Here is a 25,967-nt window from a genome sequence, read left to right as displayed (position 1 = left end):
TCTCTGGCTGGAGATATTACTTGTGACAACAGCAGCGAGAGAGAGCATACAAAGAATAGGTGGGTCCGGATTACAAAATGCTGGACCAAGTAGTTTAGACATAATTCTGAAGGCACTAGGGAGCCAATAAAAACAAGATACAAAAGCCCAACATTATTTCCTTTGAAAACCACAAATCCAGAAGATTTCCACTATTTATTGTTTGTGAGTCTTACAAGCACCTAGTACAAAAAGCAAACAGAACAACTCTTGTAATTTCATTGCAGGTCTCTTTAGTCAGTTAAACATTAAGTTTCCGTATGACAGATTCAAGCAAAAAAAAAAAAAAAATTAAAAAGTGTGCCACAAAGTTACTTAATGTTTTTGTTAAAAAATATATGTAAGAGTTTATAGTTTCACAAAACATTTCATTGAACTATTAGAATCTACTCCTGCTACTCCTTGGATGGAGGGGCAAATTTAATTTCATTTTTACGAATTCAAAACCAATGCATAAAATAAAAATTACAATTACATATGTTGCTAAGTTTGCAGAAATAAGTGTATACCTTTTTCTTAAGACTCTTTTTGCAGCCTTTTCTGATGAGAAAATTCAGAAAACTGTTTTCAGTTTATAATCAGGCAGTTATAAAATTACATTGAAATTTTAACAATATTGATAATAAAAGCAAAGCATGAAAAAATATCTTAAAGCTTAAAGATATGTAAGAAAACAAAACTTTTTGGGGAATATGTTTTTATAATATTTCAGTGGGAATATTTTGGGCTTTTGGAATGAGAGAAAGTAATGTTACCAGAGCATCTTGAACCAGGAAGGACAATGGTCTTTTACGTCTTTGCTCTCATAATCCTTATTTCATCCTTCATGTTATAGCTAACGACCTCAAGAAAGGAGCACAGACATATGATCATGTACATATTTTGTTGCATGTAATAAGTAATGGATTATATGATACTTCTTGACTTTTTATTTATTTATTTATTTATTTATTTATTTATTTATTGCTTTTTAGGGCTGCACCTGCAGCAGACGGAGGTTCCCAAGCTAGGGGTCGAATCAGAGCTATTGCTGCCAGCTTACACCACAGCCACAGCAATGCAAGATCCAAGCCACATCTACAACCTACATCATAGTTCATGACAATGCCAGATCCTTAACCCACTGAGCAAGGCCAGGGATCAAACCTGAGACCTCATGATTCCCAGTCAGATTTGTTTCCACTACACCACAGTGGGAATGCCTATACTTCTTGACTTTAAAAAGCTAATGCAGCACTCATTTCCTCCCCCATATTTGTTTTGTGGCATGGAATGGTGTCTAAATAACCCTCCTGGGATAACCTGTATTGATGTGCACAAAAATGCTCCTTATATTCTGAAAATCATAAAGTGCATTTTGTCTAGAACATTTCTTCCAATTGTCAATGTTCCATGAAAATAAGTCTCATCCCAGATGTGAGTCACTCTTTCAAGATAAAGTTGTCCTTGTAAATTATCCCATTGCTTACAAAAGAAAATGTGGGGAGAGGGGCATGGAGGGATAGAAAAACCGTGATTTTTTTTTTTCCTTCCAAAAGGGAAAATAATTAACTCAACATATTCTGGTATTACCATTTCATTCCCTCTTACTTGCTGGTTTGATGATATTCATAGATTTTTAAGTTTATTATTTAGTCAAAAGCAGCAAGTCTAATGAACTTAATATATTTATGCACTGACAATCAAATTGTAATTATAAAATGCCAGAAGGTACATTCTTCATAAAAATAATGCACTCATTTTTTATTTGTTTTGTCTTGTTTTAGGCTTCCTGGTAGATGCTTTGTGCTCTGTAAATTTGGAATTTTTGCAGCTATCCTTGGTATTTCTTTCTGGTATTTTAATAAAATCACTTACAGCTAGATCCTTTGACAGCCAAGCTCAACCACATCTCTCCTATTATTGAACTATCTTTTTAGGTTCTATTTCATGTGATTCTTTGCACCAAAAACCATATCACCAAAAAGGACTTATAATTACAAATTGACCCCAATTCATGATGAATATGAAGAAATATCATAGAGATATCTTTGAAATCATTATGTTGCTTTCTGCTCATTGTTGTTATTGCTTACCCTAAATTTGCTCAAGGGCACAACTTCTAACAACAATGTTTAATAACATAAATATCATCTTCTATTATTCAGTTCTCACATAAAGTTACAGGATTGTATGAATAAAAATAACATACAGAACATTACTAATATAACTTTTTTTTTTTTTTTTTTTTTTACAAAATAAACACAGATGACTTGCTTCTTTATCTCTCTTCTATTTCTTTCACACTGGTTGAGAAGGTCCTATAACACCTAGGATTTGAGACTTACATGCCCAAACATTAGAGCTAGTCCAACTCCTTTCAATGCTTAGGTCAAGAAACCAATAAATACTTCCCATCCTCTTCTTCTTACACACCTGGGCCCAACATGCCTTCAAAACTGGGTCAAGTCTATGATCTCTCTGATTTACATATGTGAATTCAAACTCGAACTGGCCTGCAGCCGCCTGTGTAAAAGAATCTGTTACACAAGCACCTCACTTTTCCCTGAATGAAAATGTTAGTCCATGAGCTCATCTTCTAAAGGATGTAAGGAACTTGAAGTGGTTCCTCAGTTTATTCATCAACATCTCCCTGAAATGATCGCCCACGAGGAAATAGAAGACAGGGTTGATGACGCTGTTCAAAAAGGCCAGAGGCCGAGTCACCATGTACAAGGAGTTGATGATGGCCTCAGTGCACTTTGACTGCTTCCAGGTCCCCCCACGAGAAGCGATCCTCACGTTCCGCATGATGTGGTAGGGAGTAAACAGCACAGAGAAGATCACAACTGCCATGATGACTAAGTTGAGAGGCTTTTCAAGGGGCAGAGTGGTAGCCAACTGCCTGCTCCTCTGCTTTAGGAAAAGGGCAATCTTGAAATAAAAGAAGCACATCACAAAAAGAGGAATTAGAAACCCCAAGAAAGTGAGACACATGCTGTAAGTGAGGCTGACGTTGGGGTCCCCAGAACTCGCATAATCAGTACAGCTGGTGCTATTCACAGCTATCATAGGATTTATAAGAGGAAGTATGGGCAGGAGCTCTACAGTTACTAAACCCCAAATGGCCAAAGAAATTAAGACAGCAAGCTTTTTCTTTTGCAAGAGGTGTTCCCGGAAAGGATACTTCATGAGAATGTATCGATCAATGCTGATAAAAGTGAGGAAAAGAATGCTGGTGTAGAGGTTGGCATGAAGCACGTATCGGTTGCTTATGCAGAGCATGTGTCCATATGTCCATTTTCCATGGGCATAACTTCTCATCAGCATGGGAAGGGTACACAAAAAAGCCAAGTCAGAGATAGCAAGGTTAAAGAGATAGATGTTACTGCTGTTCCAGTTCTTCAGACAGAAGATGTAGCCGAAAACAACAGCAGTATTCCCAAAGACTCCCACAATGAACTCAATCCCATAAAAAATGGAAAGGTAATACTTTTCCAAGGCAATCTCTGTTGCCTGCCAGTTTTTGCAGGTTGCATTTGATGCCTAAAGGGAGAAGAAATACAAGGATAAATCACTAGATTATGACTAAAGACAAAACTGTACAGAACATCATCATCATCAATAACACTTAAAATTTGAACTGCAAAGAGTTGGTTACATTAGTAAGGAGTGCATATAGAAACATTCATATTTACATACATCTTATCACCAATATTTTAATGAATATTTATTGAGTTCCTTTGAACTATGTGCTAAACACAATGGATTATAGCTATGAGTAAAATCTTCTGAATAGGGGCCATGAAAATAAGCAATCTGATTCATTCAAAACTCAAATGTCTTGCTCACCTGCCACTTTCCTCTTATAAAGAGGTTAGATTCTTTGTGGCTGATAAGATACTTAAAGAATCAAATTTCATAAAATTGTACTGGAGTGCCACTTTATTAAATCCAACTCATTTCTAGTAAAGAAAAAGTAAACTTGAAAATAAAATTTCTAAAAATCTCCTGTCAAATAGTGCTCTGAATATTATTTGCAATCTGATTCTTTCTTAGTGTAGTATTTTGATAAACAGAGCAAAATAAGAACAAATGTACCTGAACTGCTTCTTCTTGGGAAACAAGAAAACATTGAGCAGTATTCGTTGTAATAAAGGGATCTTGGAAAGCTTATATCTACTTTTTTTCAAATTCAAGTGTTCTATTTCAGTTGAAGATCACTGCTAACTTTGAGTGTGTTTTATTTACAAAGATAAGTCACAGAATTGTAGCTATGGTAAATGCAATATTTTGGTAAGTTACTTTTTTTTTTTGTCTTTTTGCCATTTCTTGGGCCGCTCCCATGGCATATGGAGGTTCCCAGGCTAGGGGTCAAATCGGAGCTGTAGCCACCAGCCTATGCCAGAGCCACAGCAACGTGGGATCCGAGCCGCGTCTACGACCTACACCACAGCTCACGGCAATGCCAGATCATTAACCCACTGAGCAAGGCCAGGAATCGGACCTGCAACCTCATGGTTCCTAGTTGGATTTGTTAACCACTGCACCACGACGGGAACTCCCAGTAAGTTACTTTTGATTGCTTACTTTAAAACATCCAAAATTCCTCTGAGCCTCTCCTCAAGTCTTTTCTGTGGCAACCTGACATTAAGTCCAAGTCTAGAAGTTGGATTGGAATTTTATCAGGCAACAGACACTCTGAATGCTGCCAAAGAGCGAAGCAGACCGGTTTCACTCTGTCCTTGAGGTTATGTGATTCTACTGTTCTTTCACATGGCTGGCAATTTATTCTTTCTCAATGTTTCCTAACTTTCCAATTTTTTCAAATCTCTTCCATCTACTCTATTCTGTTTATCATTAGCAGATGGTTTTGCCTGCAAATCCCTGAGACAGAGCCTGTTCACTGGTGTCCACTCTCTGCTTCTTGCCTCTGTTTCTGTCCTCTCCTTACTTCCAGTGACAACAGAGAATATCTATTCCTCCGGGGTTACTCTGAATTCAGCTCAAGCCCAAATTCTCAAGATTTTTATGAGTCATCCATCTGGTCTCTTTCCCGTTTGCTCAGCTTCTCCATTTCAACTGTGTCCTTTCCATCAGTATTTAGACATTCTCATCTTGTCAGTCTTAAAAATAAGGCATACTTAAGCCACAAACCACTTTCCCTGGTTTCACATGTTTTTCTCCTTGTGATACCTTGATCTATAAAAAAAAGCTATCTTCGCTAATTGTTTTGACATCTTGACACCCTGTTCTCTCTTCATCCTTCTCCAGTGTGTCTTCCGACCCACCACTTCACCAAAATAGTTCCATGTTGTTTGAACCAATGCATATTTTTCAGTCATTTTCTCACTTGACTTCTCAGCTATTGTTCATACTATATCTTCTGGAAGCACTCTCTCTTTTGCCTTCTGTGACATGATAATCTCCTGGTTTTCCTTCTTTCTCCCTGGTTTTTCTTTGCAGGCTCTCTTATGGGGTAAACTTTCTTGGCTTAGGTGTTAAATATGGAGTTCCTCAAGGATTGGTACTGAATTCCTTTATCTATGTTCTGCCTGGCTGACTTCATACACTTTCTATCTTTAATGACCATCCACATATCAACCTCTCAGATTTACATCCCAGCCCAGACTTGTCTTATAAACTTGAGTTTTTTATACCTCTTGCCACTGATTGATCTCTCAGAGGCACCTCTGCCTGCAGAATTCTATATAAGCTCTTCAACCTCATTCTCAATCCTGCTGTATCTCCACCTAACACATGTACCCAGGTGTTCACCTCAGCATCTGAGCAACATCCTTGAAGTCATCTATAGTAACGATGACTAACCATGTATTATTTACTATAATGGCTGGATATTTCTCAGATCCATTACTATGGCTCCATCTCCTTTATCACCATTCTAATCCAGGCCACCATCATCTTTATCTCAGACTATACTATATCCTCCTATGGTCTCTTTACATCTTCTCTGGTCCCCTTTCAATCTATATGTGACACAATAGCTAAACAATCCTAAAAGGCTGCAATCAAAATTCTGATCATAGTGCTCTCCTCAAACAAAATGCTTAAATGATTTTACACTGTCTAAGGAATAAAGCCCAAAGTTTTTTTCTGAGACTTCAAGGCCTGCATGGTCTGGCTCCTGTACTTGACATCAGCTTCACCTAGTATTATTCTCCTCCTTCTCATTTTTTCCCTCTTCTTTGATTGCACAGAGAATTTTCCTAATGTTCAGCTCATTGAATTTTTTCACTGACCTTCCCCTACTATGAGCCTAGCCCCTCACATACTCTTTCAGATCTGCACTTCTTTCAGACCTCAGTTTAAGTGTGGTTTTTCAGATAGGACCTCTGACTCCCCAATCTAATTAGCACCACCCCCATTATATACTTAGCTTCTTCTTAGCATTTCACACAACTTTATCTTACTCATAGTTTATCTTATACACCTGGTTCAGTAACTACCAGTTAAGTAGATGGTCTGTAAATGATTGCTCAGGGGAGAGAAGAATATACATACTTGATTCTTTACAAAACATCTTTATATATATATATTTCTCCAAGGTCAGATAAGTAGGAAGTCCATCAAACTAAGTTCCTTGTTCTATTTCCCTATAATAGCTGATGCTAAATATAGTATGATTAATACTCAAATTTTGCAATTGTAGTAGTGATTCAGACATACATTTGTAGATGGTAAAATTTAATATGCATCTTCTAGGCTCAATTTTTTAAATTAACTAAAAAATTAGAAATTTACATCTGAAATTAATAAACTTCAGAACATCTAGGACATGTATGAAAGTATTAATAGTTTTACCCCTAGTGATGAATTCCAGATAATTTTTATCATGCCCTTTCTCTTTTTGGTTTACCTAGACTTTCATTTTTTTTCCTCCAAATCAGCATGTATAATATTAAAAATTAAAAATTTCCAGGAATACAGCAAAAGGTCAAAGATGTTTTTAAAAATAATAAGCTTTATTTTTTAGAAACACAGTAATTTTTCAATATTTTTTAATATCATTTTTTACTCTATTCCCGGCTACTTACCATTCTACAGCTTCTGGAAGTTCTCCCTTCCCTGGCTTGACATGGCAATGTCTTCTCATTATCCTCCTTCCTCTCTTTATAAACTCTTTTATGGTCTAATCCCTTTTTGGTCAAATATTGGAGTTCCTCAGGGCTCAGTTCTAGGCAACTTTGTTATTTGGTGCATGCACCTGCATGCACTAAAATGAATATTAAGACAAGAGGAACTTTCTCTCTCTGACAAGAACTTTGTTTCATTTTTGAATTTCCTCTTTTCCTAATCATGATCATTATCTTTCTGTCCAGTTAGTTCTCAAAAGTACTGAATTATGACAGTAGCTTATACATGGCAGAAAGGTTTGACTGCCATGGAAGGAAAATACATTCATGAAGGCTTGTATAACTAGAAGCCAGATTGCCAATAGCTACCACTCAGGCAAGTTAGGGGCCATAGAGAATTCTAGTTTGAGTCATCCACTGGGATGGAGATTAAGATAGGTAGTAGGGATAAAGAATACCAGGACTGGAATAAGGAAAGTGAATGACTTTTCAGAGTGGTTGGTTCATTGTTTTTTTAAAGAATAACTTTAAAAAACACATTATTATGTAACACTGACTCAGAAAAGGCAAATAGGCAAAAAAAAAAAGAGCGAGGGAAATAAAGAAAAAAATTCAAAATTATCTATAAGCCAGCCATACCTGATATTGGGATAACTTCCTACACTTTAATATTTATTTGAATTTATCTTTACAAAAATGAAATTGTGCTATTTATGACAATTTATAATCTTTTTTTCTTTCAGAATGCCTTAAAATTTTCTCTAACACATTGTTTTCTGAGAATATATTGTAGATGGTAGATTGTTTCATATGACTTAAAAACTTTAAAATTACATTCTATAAGTAGTTATATTTAATTCAGTAAATCCAGTTACTCTTTTTTGTTGAAATATAACTTACCAAGACATTAAAAAATATAATAAACCTCTTTTAATAAAATAAACTTAGTATTTGGCAATTAAAACAAAAAGTATAATTTAGTAAAAAATAAATGTAGAGGAAATGATTATGCCTTCTTTTTAGTTTCTTTTGCTGTTCTACACATACTTATAAATGACAGATCAGACAGTTCATTTAAACATTACTTAAAACCTTAGTTGCTCACAGGTGACTTTAAAAATAAATCCCTAACAGGATATCTGGCATTAATATATATACCTAGGCAACACGAGTTGCATTATAGCTTACCATTATGTTGGAAAGCCCTGATCCCTTGACAGATATTCTTTGCCAGCAACTTGATACAGCTTCTGACCCAGTGCTGTGCTGCTGGCCAGTTAGTACAGTCTGATTTGCATATCATGCAGCCAAGATTAATAATTCAAAAGTTCTGGAGAAGTTTAAACTGCCAAGTCAGAGGTTCAAGTAGGGGAACTTTCAGAGAAAATGAGACATAGAACAAATTACTCATTATGGAAAATACATTCAATGAATAGATTTTTTAAAGACTACTGTTGAAATTATTCCAATCACTAGCAAAACAACAGAGAAGCACTCATTATTTTCATGCTTATTTGCATATTTAAATCGTAAGACAAGGTAAGCGCTGTTTATGTTTGGTACACAATTGCTTCTGCCTTTTCTTCATTTTTCAGATTCACAAAGTTTGGTGCATTATATATTGAGCCTATAATAACTAAACAACTGTTATCAAGAAATTTGAGGGAATAAAACTGAAATTTTGGAGACAAATTTGGACACATACTCCGTCACTATGCTATCAAAAGAGATATTAGAAATCGGGTATTTTCCGTCTTATTCTCAGTGATTAAAATCAAGAGACACATAAAAAATACATCAGGTGGCTAGAGATTAGGGAGAGAGATGGCGTCTAAGTAAGATGGAAGGCAATGTACACATTCTAATCAATGTTCTGCATAGCACCTGGAAGCACATCACCACCATTTCAGAGAGGAAACACACCTGGATTTCTCAGGGGATTATATAGATTTATATTCAAGTAAACACTCCATCTGCCTGATTCGAAGCATAGGGATGATGCTGAGAAAGTCCCTAATTGTACAGACAGTAGTAATTTAATTTGAATACCATAAAACTTAAATGTTGAATTGGCAGTGACAGGCAGAAGCCCCCAAAAAACTACTGCAGCCAATCCTCCTGGCCAAGCATTTTCCCTTCTCCAATATATGAGAACCCAAAACTCAGAAACCTCATTTATACACAAATATACATACATACACATATGCATATGCCTATCCGTATTATATACTTAAAAGTATACACATACATGAATACAAATGTACCTCTAAATGAAATATATGCATATTTATATGAAATAATGTCTCTATAATTTATTGAATTCTTATGATGTGCCAGGTATTGCACTAAACACCTTTATGTACTGAAAAATTATAAAGATCATCTGAGGTTGTTTATTATTTCTAAAATTTTCTCACTTTTTAAATTTAAAAAACTGAGGCTCAGAAAAGTTACTTTCCCAAGGTCATAGAGTCAATAAGGAGAGGGATCTGAATTTAAACCTATATTTTTTTATTCTAAAAGCACCTGCTCGCATGCTTGTTTGCCTACTAGACTGAACAACAATATTTTTGATATACACCACAGATTGAATCAAAGCTCAAAAATTAATGACAACTATTTTTCAGATATGCAGCTCTTTTCTACTTTTAGGAGGAAGACTAAAAACATCATTTTTGTCTATAATGTTAAAAGTGCAAAACGCAAAGCATTTGAATGAGCAGTGCCAGGCTTACTAATTTTAAATAAATTAACGTGGACCCCTTCCAAACAAACAACGTTCATGGATATATTTCACAGGTTGCTGCCACCATTCTGATGGGGGACAAGGACAATTCCCTCTTTGTGGGGTGGAGGGAGTTCCCTAGAACTTCCTCTTTCTTCTCCCCACATCCTGACCACCATCTCACTCTGGACTGCTAAGAGGAAAAGTGGTCTATACTTCTCCTTTTTCACAGCACCAGTAATCAGATCTGATATCCTTGCTTCCCTCCCAAGTCTCCGCTAAAGGTCCTTCTGCTGAGATGCTCTCAGTGTAGAAACTAGAATGATTCTGAGACAGACTCAATAAGAGGTCTTCAGCGCTTCTGTTCCATTCATATTATCAGGCTTCACTGGGGTTGACTGAAGGATAGATGCATTGGGCCACGGCCAGTTTATGGGCCCTGTAAGCAGGTCTTAGGTTATGGGTGTACTACCTTTTAGCCACACATGTTCTCTTGCTCTAAAGGACCACACGCTCAATTTAATGCTCTACTGTCACACTGTCACTAGAATTCTTAACAACTTTTTAATACAGGGCCCTGTAATTTTATTTTGCACAAGACTCTGCAAATTGTGTAGCAGTCTTACCTGTGAGAGTACAAATATTCTAGGAAATAATTTCTATTCAGCACATAAAATTTCAATGAAGCAGCGTTTGTTTGTTTTTTATTCTGGTCTTGTTTTGTTTTCTTTGAAAAACAGTGTGACATGTTGAAATTTACTGGTTGAGGAGCAATGAAACTTTGAAAGCAATAAAGCCAAATAATTGACTAAGAGGTAATACAGTGTACTGGTTAAGAGCACAAGCCCTGGAGGCAAACTAACTCCTTTCAGACCTTGGCTTGACCACTTCCTAGCTCTCAGTTTTCTTACCTGTAAATCAGGGACAATAGGAGTGCCAATCTCATGGAATTGTTACATAGATAGTAGAAGCATAGTTTATACATGTAGTATGAGGTAAATAGTAGTTGCTAAATAAATGCTAGCTGTTATAGAAGTAAACTCCATCATGCTCATAGTATCAAATGAGATAGTATGTGAAAATATAATGGGCTAGGAATGCAAGAGCATATAAACCAGGAGCACCAATGAGGAAATTCAAGAGGAAAAAGAAAAGAGTGGGAAATACAATCAAAATATTAATTAAATCCAATGTTAATAATCACTTTCACTAATGTTTTTTGAGCACTCCATAACAACACTGTGTGCATTAATTCCTTTAATACACACAAAAATTCAATGCAGTGAATACTATTATTAGCCCTAATTTTCAGATGAAGAAACTGAGGCCAAAGACTAAATAATTATCTACAATCACACAGCTAGTAAATGACTGCGCTGTAATTTGAAGGCTCGTCTGTTTGACTCCCAAACCTATGCCTTTGATTGTTGTTCTGTTTCTCTCATGGTAAAGAAGAAAATATTAGGTCAAATACATAGCATGGCTGACATTGGATAATTTTTACTCTATATATGGCAATATAATACAGCACAAAATTCTGTATGTTTTAACCTAATGAAAATAAGTTTAAAATTAACACTAAGTTTAATTACTGGTTATCTGATTAATTAGTATTAAATTTAAGTATTTAAATCCACCAACTAAATAGAATAGAACATTTTAGATAGGAAACCAGACAACCAGACACATTTAAAATAAATAAGGAAAGTGTTTATGGGAAGGTTCTACCAGCAAGAGCCCTAGGCATGTTTACATGACACATTTCTTTCAACAGTACAAATAAGACTATATGGAAAACAACCTGGTCTAAGGGTCACACTGATCATCAAGGGAATAATTATAAGTAGGGGAAGAGGAGGACAATTAATTCAATTCAAGGAACTTCTCCCAAACCCTAATGGGTAATAATAATAACAATATGACCCCAAAGAGGTTGAAATAAATCAAGAATATAATTGAAGAAGATATTTTGGTGTTGCTGTGCTGGTGGACCTTCCCAAGGTTACCCGGTTGTTTCTCTATTCAAAGAATGTGTTGAGATAAGAAAAAAAAGAAATTAAGAGAACAGCAAAAGAGAAGACATATAGAGGGTATGTGTAGACTATCTCTAAACAATTCCAGATTCTAAAATTCAAACAAATCATCTATTGACCAAATTTACTTTACCATGTAATCCATCCAAGGTGGACCTTCCAGTTGAGGAAGGGATTTCCAATGTTTCCTCTTCATATAAAAATCCTTGCCATGTAAGAGTCACATTAATAATGCAAATTTGTACAACATTGCTGCTTCTCTGTTTCTTAGCCCATTGAATAAAATATGTCATGTTTATTATTTCTCAGCATAGCTCAAAAGAATTGTTTTCTGCTGAATTAAAATATGTTACTTTTTAAAAATATCTGGCTATACCTGAAAAGATTCTAAGTTCTTTGAACTAATGATGGTCTAGAAATACAGAACACTCCCTTTTTTATTTTTCAATTAATGCTCAAATTTCAACAGTTAACTGATTATTTAATAATATACGGTAAGCGTTAATCATCAGTGTTTCTCCACAAAATAATATTGTCTTGTTTTCCTGATATGAAATTTAAACATTCATGTGAAATTATGGAGTCAGTTTTCATTCTTAACTATCACTGACTAAGGTATAGCCTTTTTAACTAAAAAGAGTTTGCGTTGCTGTGGCTGTGGTGTAGGCCGACAGCTGTACCTCTGATTAGACCCCTAGCCTGGGATCCTCCATATACCGTGCATGTGGACATAAAAAAAAACAACAAAAAAAAGGGTTTTCCTGAAATATTGAAATAATTTATTGATTTGTGAATTGGCTATCCAACTATTCAGTTTTTCCAGTCACATCTATTGTACAGTATAATATTGCACATATTTTCTTAATTCTTGGAATATTTTGCATTATTTATGAAAATGAAACAAAATAAAAAAACAGCTTACTCATTGTTTTATGTGCATATAAGCACAACTGGATCTAATTAACCTTTTTCCATCTTGCACCCCTTGCTTGTTCTAATATATTATTTACCCTTGGAATAAAGAACAAGAAATCAATCTGATTGACTCTCACTGAGCATTTGTAATTGAATTGAGAGATTTTCAAAATTCCCTGGAGAATGAGAAATACATTCATTAAGAGAGCTAAGTACTCTGTGATTGTGTTATGAATTAAATTTTAAAAATTACCTGTTCCCACTAATAAAACATTTGGTGATGTGATTCTCTTGTATTAGTATGTTTACCTCTATAACACACTCATCGATGCAACTACTATTTTAAAGTATGGTTTTGTGGACTTATTACAGCACAAGACTAATAAAATTTGATTTCATTATTAAGTCAATTTTGTAATGTAGTAAATGAAGAACTTTCAGACTGTAGCAGTTTTGACAATTACATTTAAACAATGCAGAAGGTTAAGAAAATATTTCAAATATTGCCTTTTAAAATATCCCCTACTTTGTATGTATCATTTATGTGTCTATGAGTAGTATTTTTTTCATGTTAACCTAACTTTAAAACCCCAAATCACTTGTATTATTTACATGAATTGCTGCTGGTCAAAGCTCCTAGCATGGGCTGTCAGATCTGGAGAAATGCTTAGAAGTCATTGCATAGAGCTCCCTCATCCCAAGTACAAGGACATTAGGCTCAGAGAGGTCAGGATGGATACACATATAGGAAAGGCTGACTTTGGGTACCAGGAGAGATGTTCTGTGCACAGTGGATACCAGGCTTCACAGGGAAGGGAAGAGAGCTAAAGAGCCCTTCCTGAGAGTCATATCATTGTTTCCTGCTGCAGGAAGAAAAAACCACACTTTGACCCATCCCTAGACTTGAATCTAATGTTGTTTATCTTAACAAAAAAAGAAGGAAAAAAAAATAACAGCAAGTTTGAGAAAGAGGATCCAGCCATTTGACCTTCTTTGATGCCTCTAAGTTCAAGGGAGGGACATGACAAATCTGAGCTGGCCAGAAACTTCTCACTGCCAAAGAACTGCAAAACACCCATGCCAAAAGACCATTCTCTCAAAATAAAATTCTGTGCATTTGTACACTGTGGCCACAATGATATGCACTAGCTGCATCAATTTGTTTTGCTTCTGATGGACCTTAACGCCAAGACTCCAAGAAAACTTTAAATAAAAATGGCCATTTTCCTGTATTCTATCATTTTTTCCTTATTCACCTAACATCTTTTATTTTATTTTTTGTTTTGCTAGTTAGGGCCCACATGTGGCACATGGAAGTCCCCAGGCTAGGGGTCGAATTGGAACTACAGCTGCTGGCTGTAGAGCAATTGTACAGCAATGCCAGATCCTTAACCCACTGAGAGAGGCCAGGGAGAGAACCCACATTCTCATGAATCCTAGCCAGGTTCATTACCACTGAGCCATGACGGAACTCCAGCCAACATATTTTAAAGGCCTCCATATATATCTTTCTATCAGGAAATGGAAATGGTGAAATGCTAATTTGTCATACAGATTAGAATACAGGAAAAATAAAAAGAAATAAATTTTTCCAATGACATTAGATTCTTGAATATTAAATTCAAAGCATTGTGAGAGGAGATAACATAACAGAAATTAGAAAATCTCTTCACAAAACAGTGTCTGATATTTCTCTTCTCTCCTAACTTCTATTCCATCTTAGACACTAATATTTCATTACTATAAAAAAATGAATTCACCAAATATGCATTGATCACCTACTATGTTCAGAGCAATATGGGAAATAAAGGGATAAATAAGATATAAAACCTGACCTCAAGGAACTTATAAATTTTTTACTCTCAAATTTGGCTAAAAGTTTCAACAAAGTCTCATCACATATGAGGCTTTCCTTTTTTGTCCTCAGCTAGTCTGCAATATGATACTTGTTATTGTTTGAATTCTTACAAGATAGAATTTCTATAATACTCTATTAAATATATAGATTTCCATAATCTTTTGTTGATTTGCAAAGTCACACACTTAATATATGACCTTGAAAATTTTACATCATTACCTGAGCCTTGATTTTCTCAAAAAAAAAAAAAAAGAAGCAAATTGGTGAACTGAGTAATAAATGGTAAATCATAAGGCAGACATCAATCATGCTTTTGCTTCTGCTGTGACCAAACTCAACCTCAAAATATTTCAAAACAGAGTGCTCCAGGAAGTCTCTACCAATTAAAGATATCACTCTTGGTATATCTTGTCCTGAATATAGTAACTCTTATTTAAGTATAAATTATCTGGTTCTACCATATGATAATGTCCTCTTAAAAATGTAATAACCAACTGAAAATTTTTTTCTAATCTTTTCTGCCATTTTATGTTTCCTTGTTGTCCTGGGCTCCTAGAAGATTTCTGGTTTGTGAGAGTGACCACAGTTAATGAATTAGATTTGTTTACTCTAGTTTTAATCATCTTATTATATCTGAAAATTATTATAAGCTGCTTCAAATACTTTTTGCAAAATGTCAGCTTATAAATAATTAAGTGGGAGTTACTGTCGTGGCTCAGCAGTTAACAAATCTACCAACTGGCATCCATGAGGATGAAGGTTCAATTCCTGGTCTTGTTCACTGGGTTAAGGATCTGGCATTGCTGCGAGCTGTGGTGTAGGTCACAGACACAACTTGGATCCTGCTTTGCTGTGGCTGTGGTATAGCCAGGCAGCTACAGCTCTGATTTGACCACTAGCCTGGGAACTTCCATATGCTGCAGGTATGGCCCTAAAAAAACAAGACTAAATAAATAAATAAAGTGAATTAATGTTTCAGTGTTTATTCTTTGAATAAACTTATTCAAGATTCATAGAGTATCAATTTTGACATAAAGTAATTCAGAGTATTAGTGTGCTGATTTAGAATTGAACATGTAGTGTTTGAAATGTAATACATGGATTTATGACTAATGCAATGGCTTTGTCCACTTTTGGTTATTACTCAAGTCTTCTTTTAAATAGCAGGAAGGATAAGGGGCAAGAATAAGTTTCTAAGTATTATTTGTTCCTTAGAGAAATGAAAACCCAGCCTCTTAGTTAAATGTGGGAAGAAGGAATGCAGGAGAAAAAAATGCTATCACAAAGTCCCATGCTCTGTGAACTTAAGAAGAAAATCAATCATATAAATGGGGAGAAAATCCTCTTAGAATCCAGGACATCAAAGAGTGGAAAATGTTTGGAAGTACAAACACATGCCTGTCAAGGTCAAAGAACAAGAATTAATGGGGGAGTTCCCATCCCCATCATGGTACAGTGGAAACAAATATGACCAGGAACCATGAGGTTGCGAGTTCAATCCCTGGCCTTGCTCAGTGGTTAAGGATCTGGTGTTGCTGTGAGTGGTGGTGTAGGTCGCAGACCCAGCTTGGATCCTAGAGGTGCAGCCTTAAAAGAGGAAAAAAAAAAAAGAATTAAGGGAAGAACAAATACTTTACCAATAGGAAGCAGAAAATTCACTGCTGATGGTAAAAGTTCTCAAAATTAAAAAAATCTGGCTTACCTTTTCTTTACTAGGTCTGTTGCACATTTATTTTAATGATGACAATATGCTACATTCATTAACTTTATAACTGTTTAGTTTTATTTACACAGATGGGAAGATTTTGCCAGAATTAATCTGTTTTGTTCATTTTAGTTTGAATACTCCGCCTTTACAAAATTGAAAATTTTTGTAGGTCATAACTTTTAGAGTTTAGTTACAGGTATTTTGCCAGACAAAGTTCTAAATTCACAGATAAAATTTTATTATTTTTAATTGTAGGGAAATTAAAAAAGAATAAAATTCTATTTTTAGGCAGCAAGTCAGTAATATAAAACCTACTATTAAACTGAGAGTTAAAGGGAAAAGAAAAAGATCTGATTATGCGTCATAAATGAGACAATAGGAAAATATTACATATGCAAGGAAAAGGTTAATGTGAAACTATAAGGGAGTTTCCAGCTAAGTCAGAACACCGAAGCAAGTATTGTGAATATTGCCCACTGGGCTCCTCTGACCCCAGGCCAGAGTAGGGGCAAGGGTAGTGCCTTGTTAACTGTCAGGAAGGGATGAAGGTCCTGGCTCCCTACAGGAGCATGTGCGGTTCCTTTACAGACTGACAAGGGTGGGAATCTAGGTTCCTCATTCAGTCTTTGTTGGTGTCGGTGGGAGTGGGTCAGACTGTTCCCCCCCACCCCCACCCCTCTGGTATTAGAACAGTTTTAAAAGGTTTATATATTACTAGACTCTCCCTTTCCTATCCCTTGGCCTATGGGGAACAGGGATTTATTGGGGATTTTTTTTTTTTTTTTCCTGTCTATGCCTGTTGCCCTTTATGGGTTGTACTTCTTTAGCTCCAATTCTGGTATACATGAGAAAGACAATAACAACAGCAAAGAAATAAACAAATAGAGAAACAAAAAACAACCAAAAGATGTCACTCCTGTGTTATTCTTTGGGTACCAAACTCCAGCTAATCTGCCTTCTTCTCTCCCTCTTTTAGAATCTTCTTAGGTTTTTATTTACACTTAATGGCAAGACTAGGAAAAATTGGAGTTCCCATTGTGGCTCAGGGGGTTAAAAACCCGACTAAAAACCATGAGGATGAGGGTTCAATCCCTGGCCTTGCTCAGAAAGTGGGTTAAGGATCTCGCGTTGCTGTGAGCTGTGGTGTAGGTCGCAGACACGGCTTGGATCGTTTGTTGCTGTGGCTGTGGCAGAGGCCAGCGGCTCTAGCTCAGATTCAACCCCTAGCCTGGGAATCCCATATGCCATGGGTGCAGACCTAAAAAGCAAAAAATACTAAAGGAAAGAAAGAAAAGAAAAGAAAAGAAAAAAGAATAAGAAAAACTATGTCTCTTTTGCCTCCCCCAAAGCAGGGGTCTCCTAACACAGGATTTAAGTCAAACATTGTAAAGTAATAATTGTTTCTTTAACAGGAATAAATCACACTGTTAATATGTATGGTCTTGTATTTCCATACTGCAGTTATGGGTAGTGGCTCCTTTAATATTAGAAGTAAAAGAGTATTGCCTTGTTCTTGTACAAAAATTAGCAGGAATATAATGATACCAGAAATGAATGAAATTACTTGGAGGAGTCTCAAAGCTTCAATTAATTTTAGCTTGACATTGTCATTGTCCTTACATTATGCTTTAAACCTGTCTAAGAAATTCCCTGGTAGCAAGGCAGGATCTAGTGTTATCACTGCTGTGGTACAGGTTCAATCCCTGGCCTGGGAACTTCCACATGCCATGGGGATGTGGCCAAAAAGAAAAAAAAAAAAAACTATCTAAAAAGCACTTTTAAAAATTTCAAAGATATACCAAGCATAGCTGGAGAATTATTCTGGACATGAGAAAAATTTAAATACATTAAACTGGTTTTTTTTTTCACCTTTAATTACAAAGTTTGTTCTTGCCGAAGGTCATTTGAAGGAAAACTAAAAATAAGAATTATAAACTGCTTTTCTTAAGATAATGTTAAGAAAAGATGAAAACAGTAGTTATAAAGAATGAACCTTCTTGTGTCACTAAAATAATAATTCCTTTCATATAATGAATTGGCATTAAATTTCTTTCACAGGATTTTGAGAACCAAATATCTGCATATGATGGCTAAAATTCTAATAAATAATTTATGCATTACTGTCTGTATATTAACTGTGTACAACAAGTTGTATCCAACTAAGAAAGAACACTGATAAACTGTCCATCTTTGATGTCATCATAATTATGATTTGTTATATTGTGATACAGGTCACAGAAAGCCACTGGCTATTCAGAATAATCATGTCTACAGTAATGTTAAACAAAAGGAATTTCCTCTAATATTCAGATAGCATTTTCACATGAGCAAATACCTTACATTCTACCTGCTTACATGTATAAGCAGATACATACATACAGAGCCAATGGTGTCCTAGATCTCAATCATATCAGCTCATAAGAGCCTATTGTTCAATTTTCAGGAATATTTCAAGCTAGCTGAGGTCAAGTTAATAGTTTTAATCTGGCCATAGTAAGGATATTTACACCATGGAAATTGGCAAAGCCTTTGAATCAGCACCATCTTTCCCTCAACTCCTATTTTTCACAGAGAGATGGTTGTTAAGCATTCACTAACACACCACTCCATAAATCCTTGTATTCGTCATTGTTACTAACTGGCACTTACATGCTTATACTGAATACGCATATGTGTGTGTGTATAAAATATATATTTAGTAAATGTATATGGCAAATATATATAGCTAATATGTATATAAGTATATATACATTTGCTACAGAAGGAATTTTAAATTATATATCAATATATATATTTTATGCACACACACACACATCTACAGTCCAAGATTACACTTCCCAGTAGTGTGTGTGTGTGTATTTTCTTTTTTTAGGGCTGCACGCATGGCATATGGAGGTTCCCAGGCTAGGGGTCGAATCCGAGCTACAGATGCCTGCCTACGCCACAGCCACACCAACACAGGACCCAAGCCGGTCTGCAACCTACAGCACAGCTCAGAGCAACACCACATCATTAACCCATGGAGCAAGGGCAGGGATCGAACCTGCATCCTCATGGATCCTAGCTGGGTTAGTAACTGCTGAGCCATGAAAGGAACTCCCAGCAGTGTGTGTTTTAACAGTGCTCTTTGACAGAATCTATGCTAGGTGCATTAGGAAGCATAAGAGTGACTTAAAAGAGTCCCCTGCCTTATTTTCATGAGTACCTAATTTGAAACAAAAACAAAAACTATACCATGACATTTTGTCCCTCGTTTTTGCCTCCTTTTCCCCTGGAGTCATAGAGTACATATTTCTTGGAAACTATTGATAATTAAACGAATATTTACAGAAATGACTGTGCATGAAAATCCCCTAGTTCTTTTGGTGAGCACATGCAGGTTCTCTCCCAGCAAGAAGTTACAAGCAAACAGTAGTGATGTAAAGCACTAAATGGTGTCTTCCAAAAAATGTCTAGGAATCCTTTTCTTGCAGGGACCCACTCTCAAGCAAGGGATATGACTCTCTCCTGTCTGGATGCACAAGATGGGAAGGTGGGCCTGTGTGATTATGACTGTGGACATCAAGAGGAGTCACTGTTAAGAATTCAGGAGTCTGAACTCTGCTTTCTTCTCTTCCTTATAGCATCCCAGCTCAGCACCCCCAATCTTTCTTCATGGTTTCACATTTGAGACAGAAGGAAATCATAATCTTTAACCACATTCAGCTCAATAAATAAGAAGACAGCCTACTTCTCACTCCTGGCTACAATCAATTCATTTTTAAATTCCCTAATATCAAAAGACTTAAAACCGCTGGTCTAGGCCTTAAGGGAAAGAAAGCTATAGGAAATAAATGTTGGATTTTGATTTATTTTATTCCTGGTTTTCTTCAGGCATTTATCAGTTAAATATAGAATAACAAAATGTCTTTACAATGAGAAAACATGATTCATGATTAGGATCATTAAGTTTGAACTGACAATGATTCTGTTTCAATGTCTTATTGTCTTTAAGGAGCTAAATAATAAATGACTTGAAATTATGTATCTTGTTTGAATCATGATATTTAAGCCTATTATTTATATCATCACATAAATAATTGCTATATAATCCTCAGAGGGAAAATTATGTACATCTAGGTTTGCACCTGTCTTAATTTAGTTTAAAGTTACATATTGCTTTAGATGCAATCATAACAGCAAGTATAATAGTCTCTTGATAGTGTTCACTATATTGACATATCAAATTTCTGCTAGTTTAGTGTATCTCATTTCAAACTGTACAAGTATCATAAAGGGAAAAAACAAAATATAAAATGAGTTGTTTTAACTTTGGCAATAAATGGTTATAGAGTGTTCACAAAAGTTATAAATGCCATGGGGTATTCACTAAAATAAATTAGAAAAAGGATGTTACATTGCTTTTCTTACAAAAGTGAACATCTAAGAGAGAAAGAAATGGTCTTTAAATATCTCTCTTTGTCTCTATATATCCAGGAACCTAAACCAGCACAATCTCAGGGAGTCAGAATGATTGGGGCTTCATCTGGGCCAAAAGATATGAGCGTTCTATTTTGAGGAATTGGCACTCTTTATCTTAAAGGGAGAAATTAACTCCATGTTAAATTCTGAAAATGTTCTTAGATGAGAGCAATTCTACAGTCCTATGCCCTCTGTGCAAAAGGAGGTATACACTTGAAATTTTCTAATCCCATTGAATGACGCCTCCTACCCCCAAGATGGCTTAGGCCAGTCTTGTGACAGGTGGTAAAAACATGAATCACATGCTCACTCCACTTCTCAATGGCCTTTTTCCTCTCCAAATATGACCAAAAATGAGGTCATATTTAGTTGTAACACAGAGGAACTTGCATAAATTAAAAAGGTATTTCAAAATAGCTAGTTAACATTTCTCTAAAGCAATGTCTACACATCTGTGCACAGAGGCAGTTGCATAGTTCCCATGTACCAGAGGTCAAGCCTTCAGAGAGGAGCCCCATGGGCATAGAGTTTTTCAAATTCTGGATTATACTAAATAGAACAGACTTAATTACAGTGTTTCTTTTTTGGACCTGTATTTTCCTCTGAGATTTAAAAATCCCTGAGATACAACGTTTATCAGCTAAAAATTGCAACTCTTGCTAAGGCAAGATAAAGGACTATTTTGAAAGGGCAACATTTTATTGGTAATAGCAGAACATGTATTTTCTTAATATTAGCATTCACATAGTAATATCATCCATCAATAGTTGAAATTTTGCATAATTGTTTCAAAGATCTTTTAGTCACTTGCCTTTTTATGTCCTCTACATTTTTTCTTTCACAAAGTTTACTCTCTTGTGTTTCATAGTTGCTATGTCCTCATGTCCTATGAGATCCAGCTTCCTGACATTGTATATCTTAGGTCTTTAAATCCCCACAGCTTCTTTTTTTCTTTCTTTTCTTTTTCTTTTTTTTTTTTTTTTTTTTTTTTTTTTTTTTTTTTGTCTCTTTAGGGTTCTGCAGCATATGGAGGTCCCCAGACAAGCAGTGGAATCAGAGCTGCAGCCACTGGCCTATACCACAGCCACAGCAATGTTAGATCTGAGCCACATCTGCACCCTAGGACCCTGCAACACCAGATCCTTAACCCATTGAGCAAGGCCAGGGCTTGAACCTGTGTCCTCATGGATGCTAGTCAGATTCATTTGTGCTGAGCCACGACAGGAACTCCACCCACAGCTTCTTTCCATGGCCACGAATTCTGGGGCTCCCATTATCCTCCTAAATCTGAGTTCTATGTAAGGCTTGCTTGAATCAGTGACTCAATGGTGTATATTATATTTGGATTGTAAACTGTGATTTAAAAAACAAATTAATTTTTCTATAATAAATTACAGCATATTATATACAACCTTCCAGAAATAGAAAGATGCTACCTTCTGTATATATTTGGAAATAAATTAGTGATGTGTTTAAATTTTCCCTGTTATGATTAAGTGTTATGCAGGTTGTCCTAAGGTAAAGATAGTTAGTAAAACAAAGTCCTTGCCTAAATATATTGAAACCATCAGTAACCACAGAGATTTGGAACCTAGGATATAACTAGACTCAATGGGAAGCTTCATGTCTTCTAGCTTTCCTCAAAGACCAATTGACATGTGGAATACTAAATATGGGATTTAGAAAAATGTAAAATTGTTATGTGATTCTTGATTTTTGAGTATACTGCATTTTATATCCTTTGCTATGTTTCATTTACTAAATTTTATATGACTATGTTAGAAGTGCTTACAGCAGAGAAGCAAAAACGGTTGCTTAGTGATGCATTTTCTTGGTTTCTGAGAGGGGGATTAGATTAAGTGACATATCATTTCATAATACATGAAATAAACATGGCCCTTCATGACAGATCAACTGTGAAATGAGGAGCATACGTAGTTGAGTTCAGAGTACATAATCGTAATATAAACTTTTCTGTAATATCATCACTCTAAGCTTGCTAAAATACAGTATGATTTTTTTATTGACCATGCATAGTAGTTACTATTTTAGAGTCCTTTGGTGATTACAGGAAAAAAACAAAAACAAAAACAAAAACACCAAATAGGTAGATGGTTTCACCCACGGTATTCTAGTCAAGGCATATCCTATTGCAAAGTAGGCTTATTTTAAGGATGCATTCACAAATAAGAATACAAATAATAATAACATGAATAAGTATTTTTAGGCCTCACCAAGAACCTAGAAATTTAGAAGTCAGCAATTAATAAGTGGAAGCTAGTCTATTTGTCTTTCTATTTATCTATATCTATTTGTCCATATATCTACCTATCATCATCATCACTGTTACCTATTAACTCTCATTATTTATTCAATCATCTTGTCTTTCTCTACTGTTTCAAATGGTCACCTTAGCCACTAAACCTGCATTTTCCTTCAGCATGACTTCCTAATAACCTTAATGACCTCATTCCCAATTTTTGAATCAGATGTCTAACTTTCTAAGCTCACCTTTTTCAGCTGGGTCTATGGGTCTTGGGTAAGGAATAGGCAAGGCATGGGGTCAAGTGGTATAAGTTGAATATAGTTTTCCATAGAAAGGGATATGGATGGAGTAAGCAGCGAAGGGCACCTCTTATAATCAGGCATCTTAATTACAACATACCTAAAACTAGAATAATCTTTCTCTTCACCACATCTTTCCTAATCCATATCCACACCATATCTATCTTCTTTGTAATCCCATCTTCATGAATGACATCATCATTCTTCTAGTCAATCATTCAAAAAGCATAGAAGACCTATTGATTTTTCTTCCTTATCTCCACTTATCCAATCAGCTCTTGAAGGCTGATGATTCATTGATTTTTATGACATATATGTGTCATTAATTTGCCAGAACTTTAGATACACTATTTTAATTTCAAAAAAGTATAAATTTAATATAGTATCCATATTTTATAAATGATGAAACAGACTTAGAGCAGTTAATTAATTTACTCAAAGTGACCTACATAGTAAAAGACAGAACTGAGATTTTATTCTAGAACTCTGACTCTAGAAATATCCCTGTGGTAAGTAGTCTCTTGCCTGGCCTGACATGTTAGAGTATTTGTAAACAGGAAAGCTAGGGAAATTTGAACTTGCTGAAGTTGTTTTACTTCTAATGTTAACCATTTAATGAGAAAGTTAAGGATTAATTCCTACCTTAATTAATTTCAGGGAGGCTAGCTGGATGATGATAAAATAATGATTGCCCAATGCTTATGTCTGTATTACTTCTTGCCTCCATTTTCTTTTCCAGCCAGAATTCCACAGCATCCTGGTACTGAGAATGCCTGGTTAAGTTTGATTCTTGGAACTCTGTTTTATGAAGTCTTGAAAGGACAACTTTAAAGCAAAGTTATAATACTTCTACCTAAAAATAAAATACAAAGAGAGGGGTACAATTTATTAATCTTTCCTATATTTTAAAGAAATTTCAGATTGGGGCAGGGAACTGAGTCAACTCTTTCCTTTTATAATTTTATTTTTATTATTTCCATTTTCTTCCTTTATCTAACTTGGGCTTTATTTCAGATTTGACTAAACATGCAACCTTTCCCTAAATGTTAGAACAGAACAATCTTAATTCTTTACAAATATTTGTTCATAATAATTGTGTACCCCAAGTCTTCATCATATGTTTGTGTATTTGAGAGTGTGGGTGGGGAAGAGTGTAAATTGTGTAACTAGAGTAGGGCTGGTGCTAACTCAGCTTGAATAATAGGCATCTAATTGCTGCATATTTGTTCTTATGACATTGATGGCTAAAGCTATGATTTATTTTATAATGATTCTTGGTCAGAGTCACATATAAATCTATAAACCATTATATATGTTCCACTTTTTAATTCATTTTACAGCAATATATTTACAGAGACAATTGGGATTATATATATACACAAAATTTTCCATTCAACATTATAGGACCTTGATTTGCGATCTGTTATTTATTTTCTAGAGAAAATGTACTTTGCCTTATTGGCCATATTTTGTACTGTGCTCTTAACTTTCCCTTTAGTCTATTCAAAACTTAGTCTTTCCCTGGCATTTTTTTAATAACTTTATTAGAGCACATAAAACATTCTGCTGTATAAGTATAGTTACTTTATTATTTACAGTGTTAAAGTTTTAGAGACCTCTCATAGAGAGAACATACAATTAGAGGTCAATAAATATTACCTGAAATAAAAGGAAGCACCGTTAGATTGATCAAACCTTATGTTTATTTTCCTGTTTCATATTTTCTTTTTTTCTACAAGTTTGAGAATTAAACTCTTGGATATATTCTTTAGGAGTTATAAGGGGCATATGACACATGCCAGATAACCTTACTGACTTTAGAGCATTCCACAATTTTGTCTAGTGATTCTTAAAACAAATAGAAACTTCTACCCAAACTTGTTATATATCAATTGTTCTGATTGGGTGATTTCTATTATTCTATCTTCCAGACTTCTTATGCATTTTTCTGTATTACCTAATCTACTATTAATTCTTTATAGTGTTTTTCATTTCAGTTCTTATATTTTTTAGTTCTGAATGGTTACTTTGTGAATTTTCTAGATCCTTATTAAAATTCTCAGTGTTCATCTGTTCTTTTCCCAAGGTCAGCTAACTTTCTTCTTAACTTTGAACTCTCAAATTTTTTTTCTCTATTTCATTAGTTGCCTTTTCAGGGTTTTTCCTTTTTCTTTAATTTGAAACACAATCCTCTGACTTCTCATTTTGTTTAAATTTCTCTGTCTCTAAGAAATTATGCTAAATAGTTACTCATCCCAGTCTTGAAGGGATGTCCTTGTGTGGGAGCATCTCAGTGCAATTTGTGTATGCTCAATGGCTTTGGTAGGGAGCTAGATCTGAAATGAGCATAAGTCATGTCTTCCCTCAAGATGTACTGGCAACTATCATCTTGATGGGAAGTGAGGCTAGAAGTGGAGGGGCTCGAGCCAGAGCCAAGTGTGAACCAGAGCTTCTCCAATGCTCAGTGGCCATCATTTCCCTATTGAGAAGTGTTCCTAAGAATCTAGAACAGAAGCCCTGAGGGTCAAGGTCAAGCTGATTCTATTCCCCCTAAGTGTGCACTCTTCTTTCTCAGCAATGGAACCTTCAC

At 35.3% G+C, this 25,967-nt stretch overlaps 1 protein-coding gene across 1 annotated transcript; it reads right to left on the bottom strand.

The window, feature by feature from the left end:
• SUCNR1 (succinate receptor 1) lies at nucleotides 177-14,050 on the bottom strand. The gene is made up of 2 exons (XM_013982123.2): nucleotides 8,301-14,050; nucleotides 177-3,564 (listed from the first exon to the last, which is right to left on the bottom strand). The coding sequence occupies exons 1-2, from the start codon at nucleotides 8,301-8,303 to the stop codon at nucleotides 2,611-2,613; spliced, it is 957 nt and encodes a 318-aa protein (XP_013837577.2). The 5' UTR covers nucleotides 8,304-14,050; the 3' UTR covers nucleotides 177-2,610.

Source organism: Sus scrofa, chromosome 13 (assembly GCF_000003025.6).
Source record: "Sus scrofa isolate TJ Tabasco breed Duroc chromosome 13, Sscrofa11.1, whole genome shotgun sequence".
Lineage (NCBI taxonomy): Eukaryota > Metazoa > Chordata > Mammalia > Artiodactyla > Suidae > Sus > Sus scrofa.
This window is presented reverse-complemented; position numbering and strand designations above follow the sequence as displayed.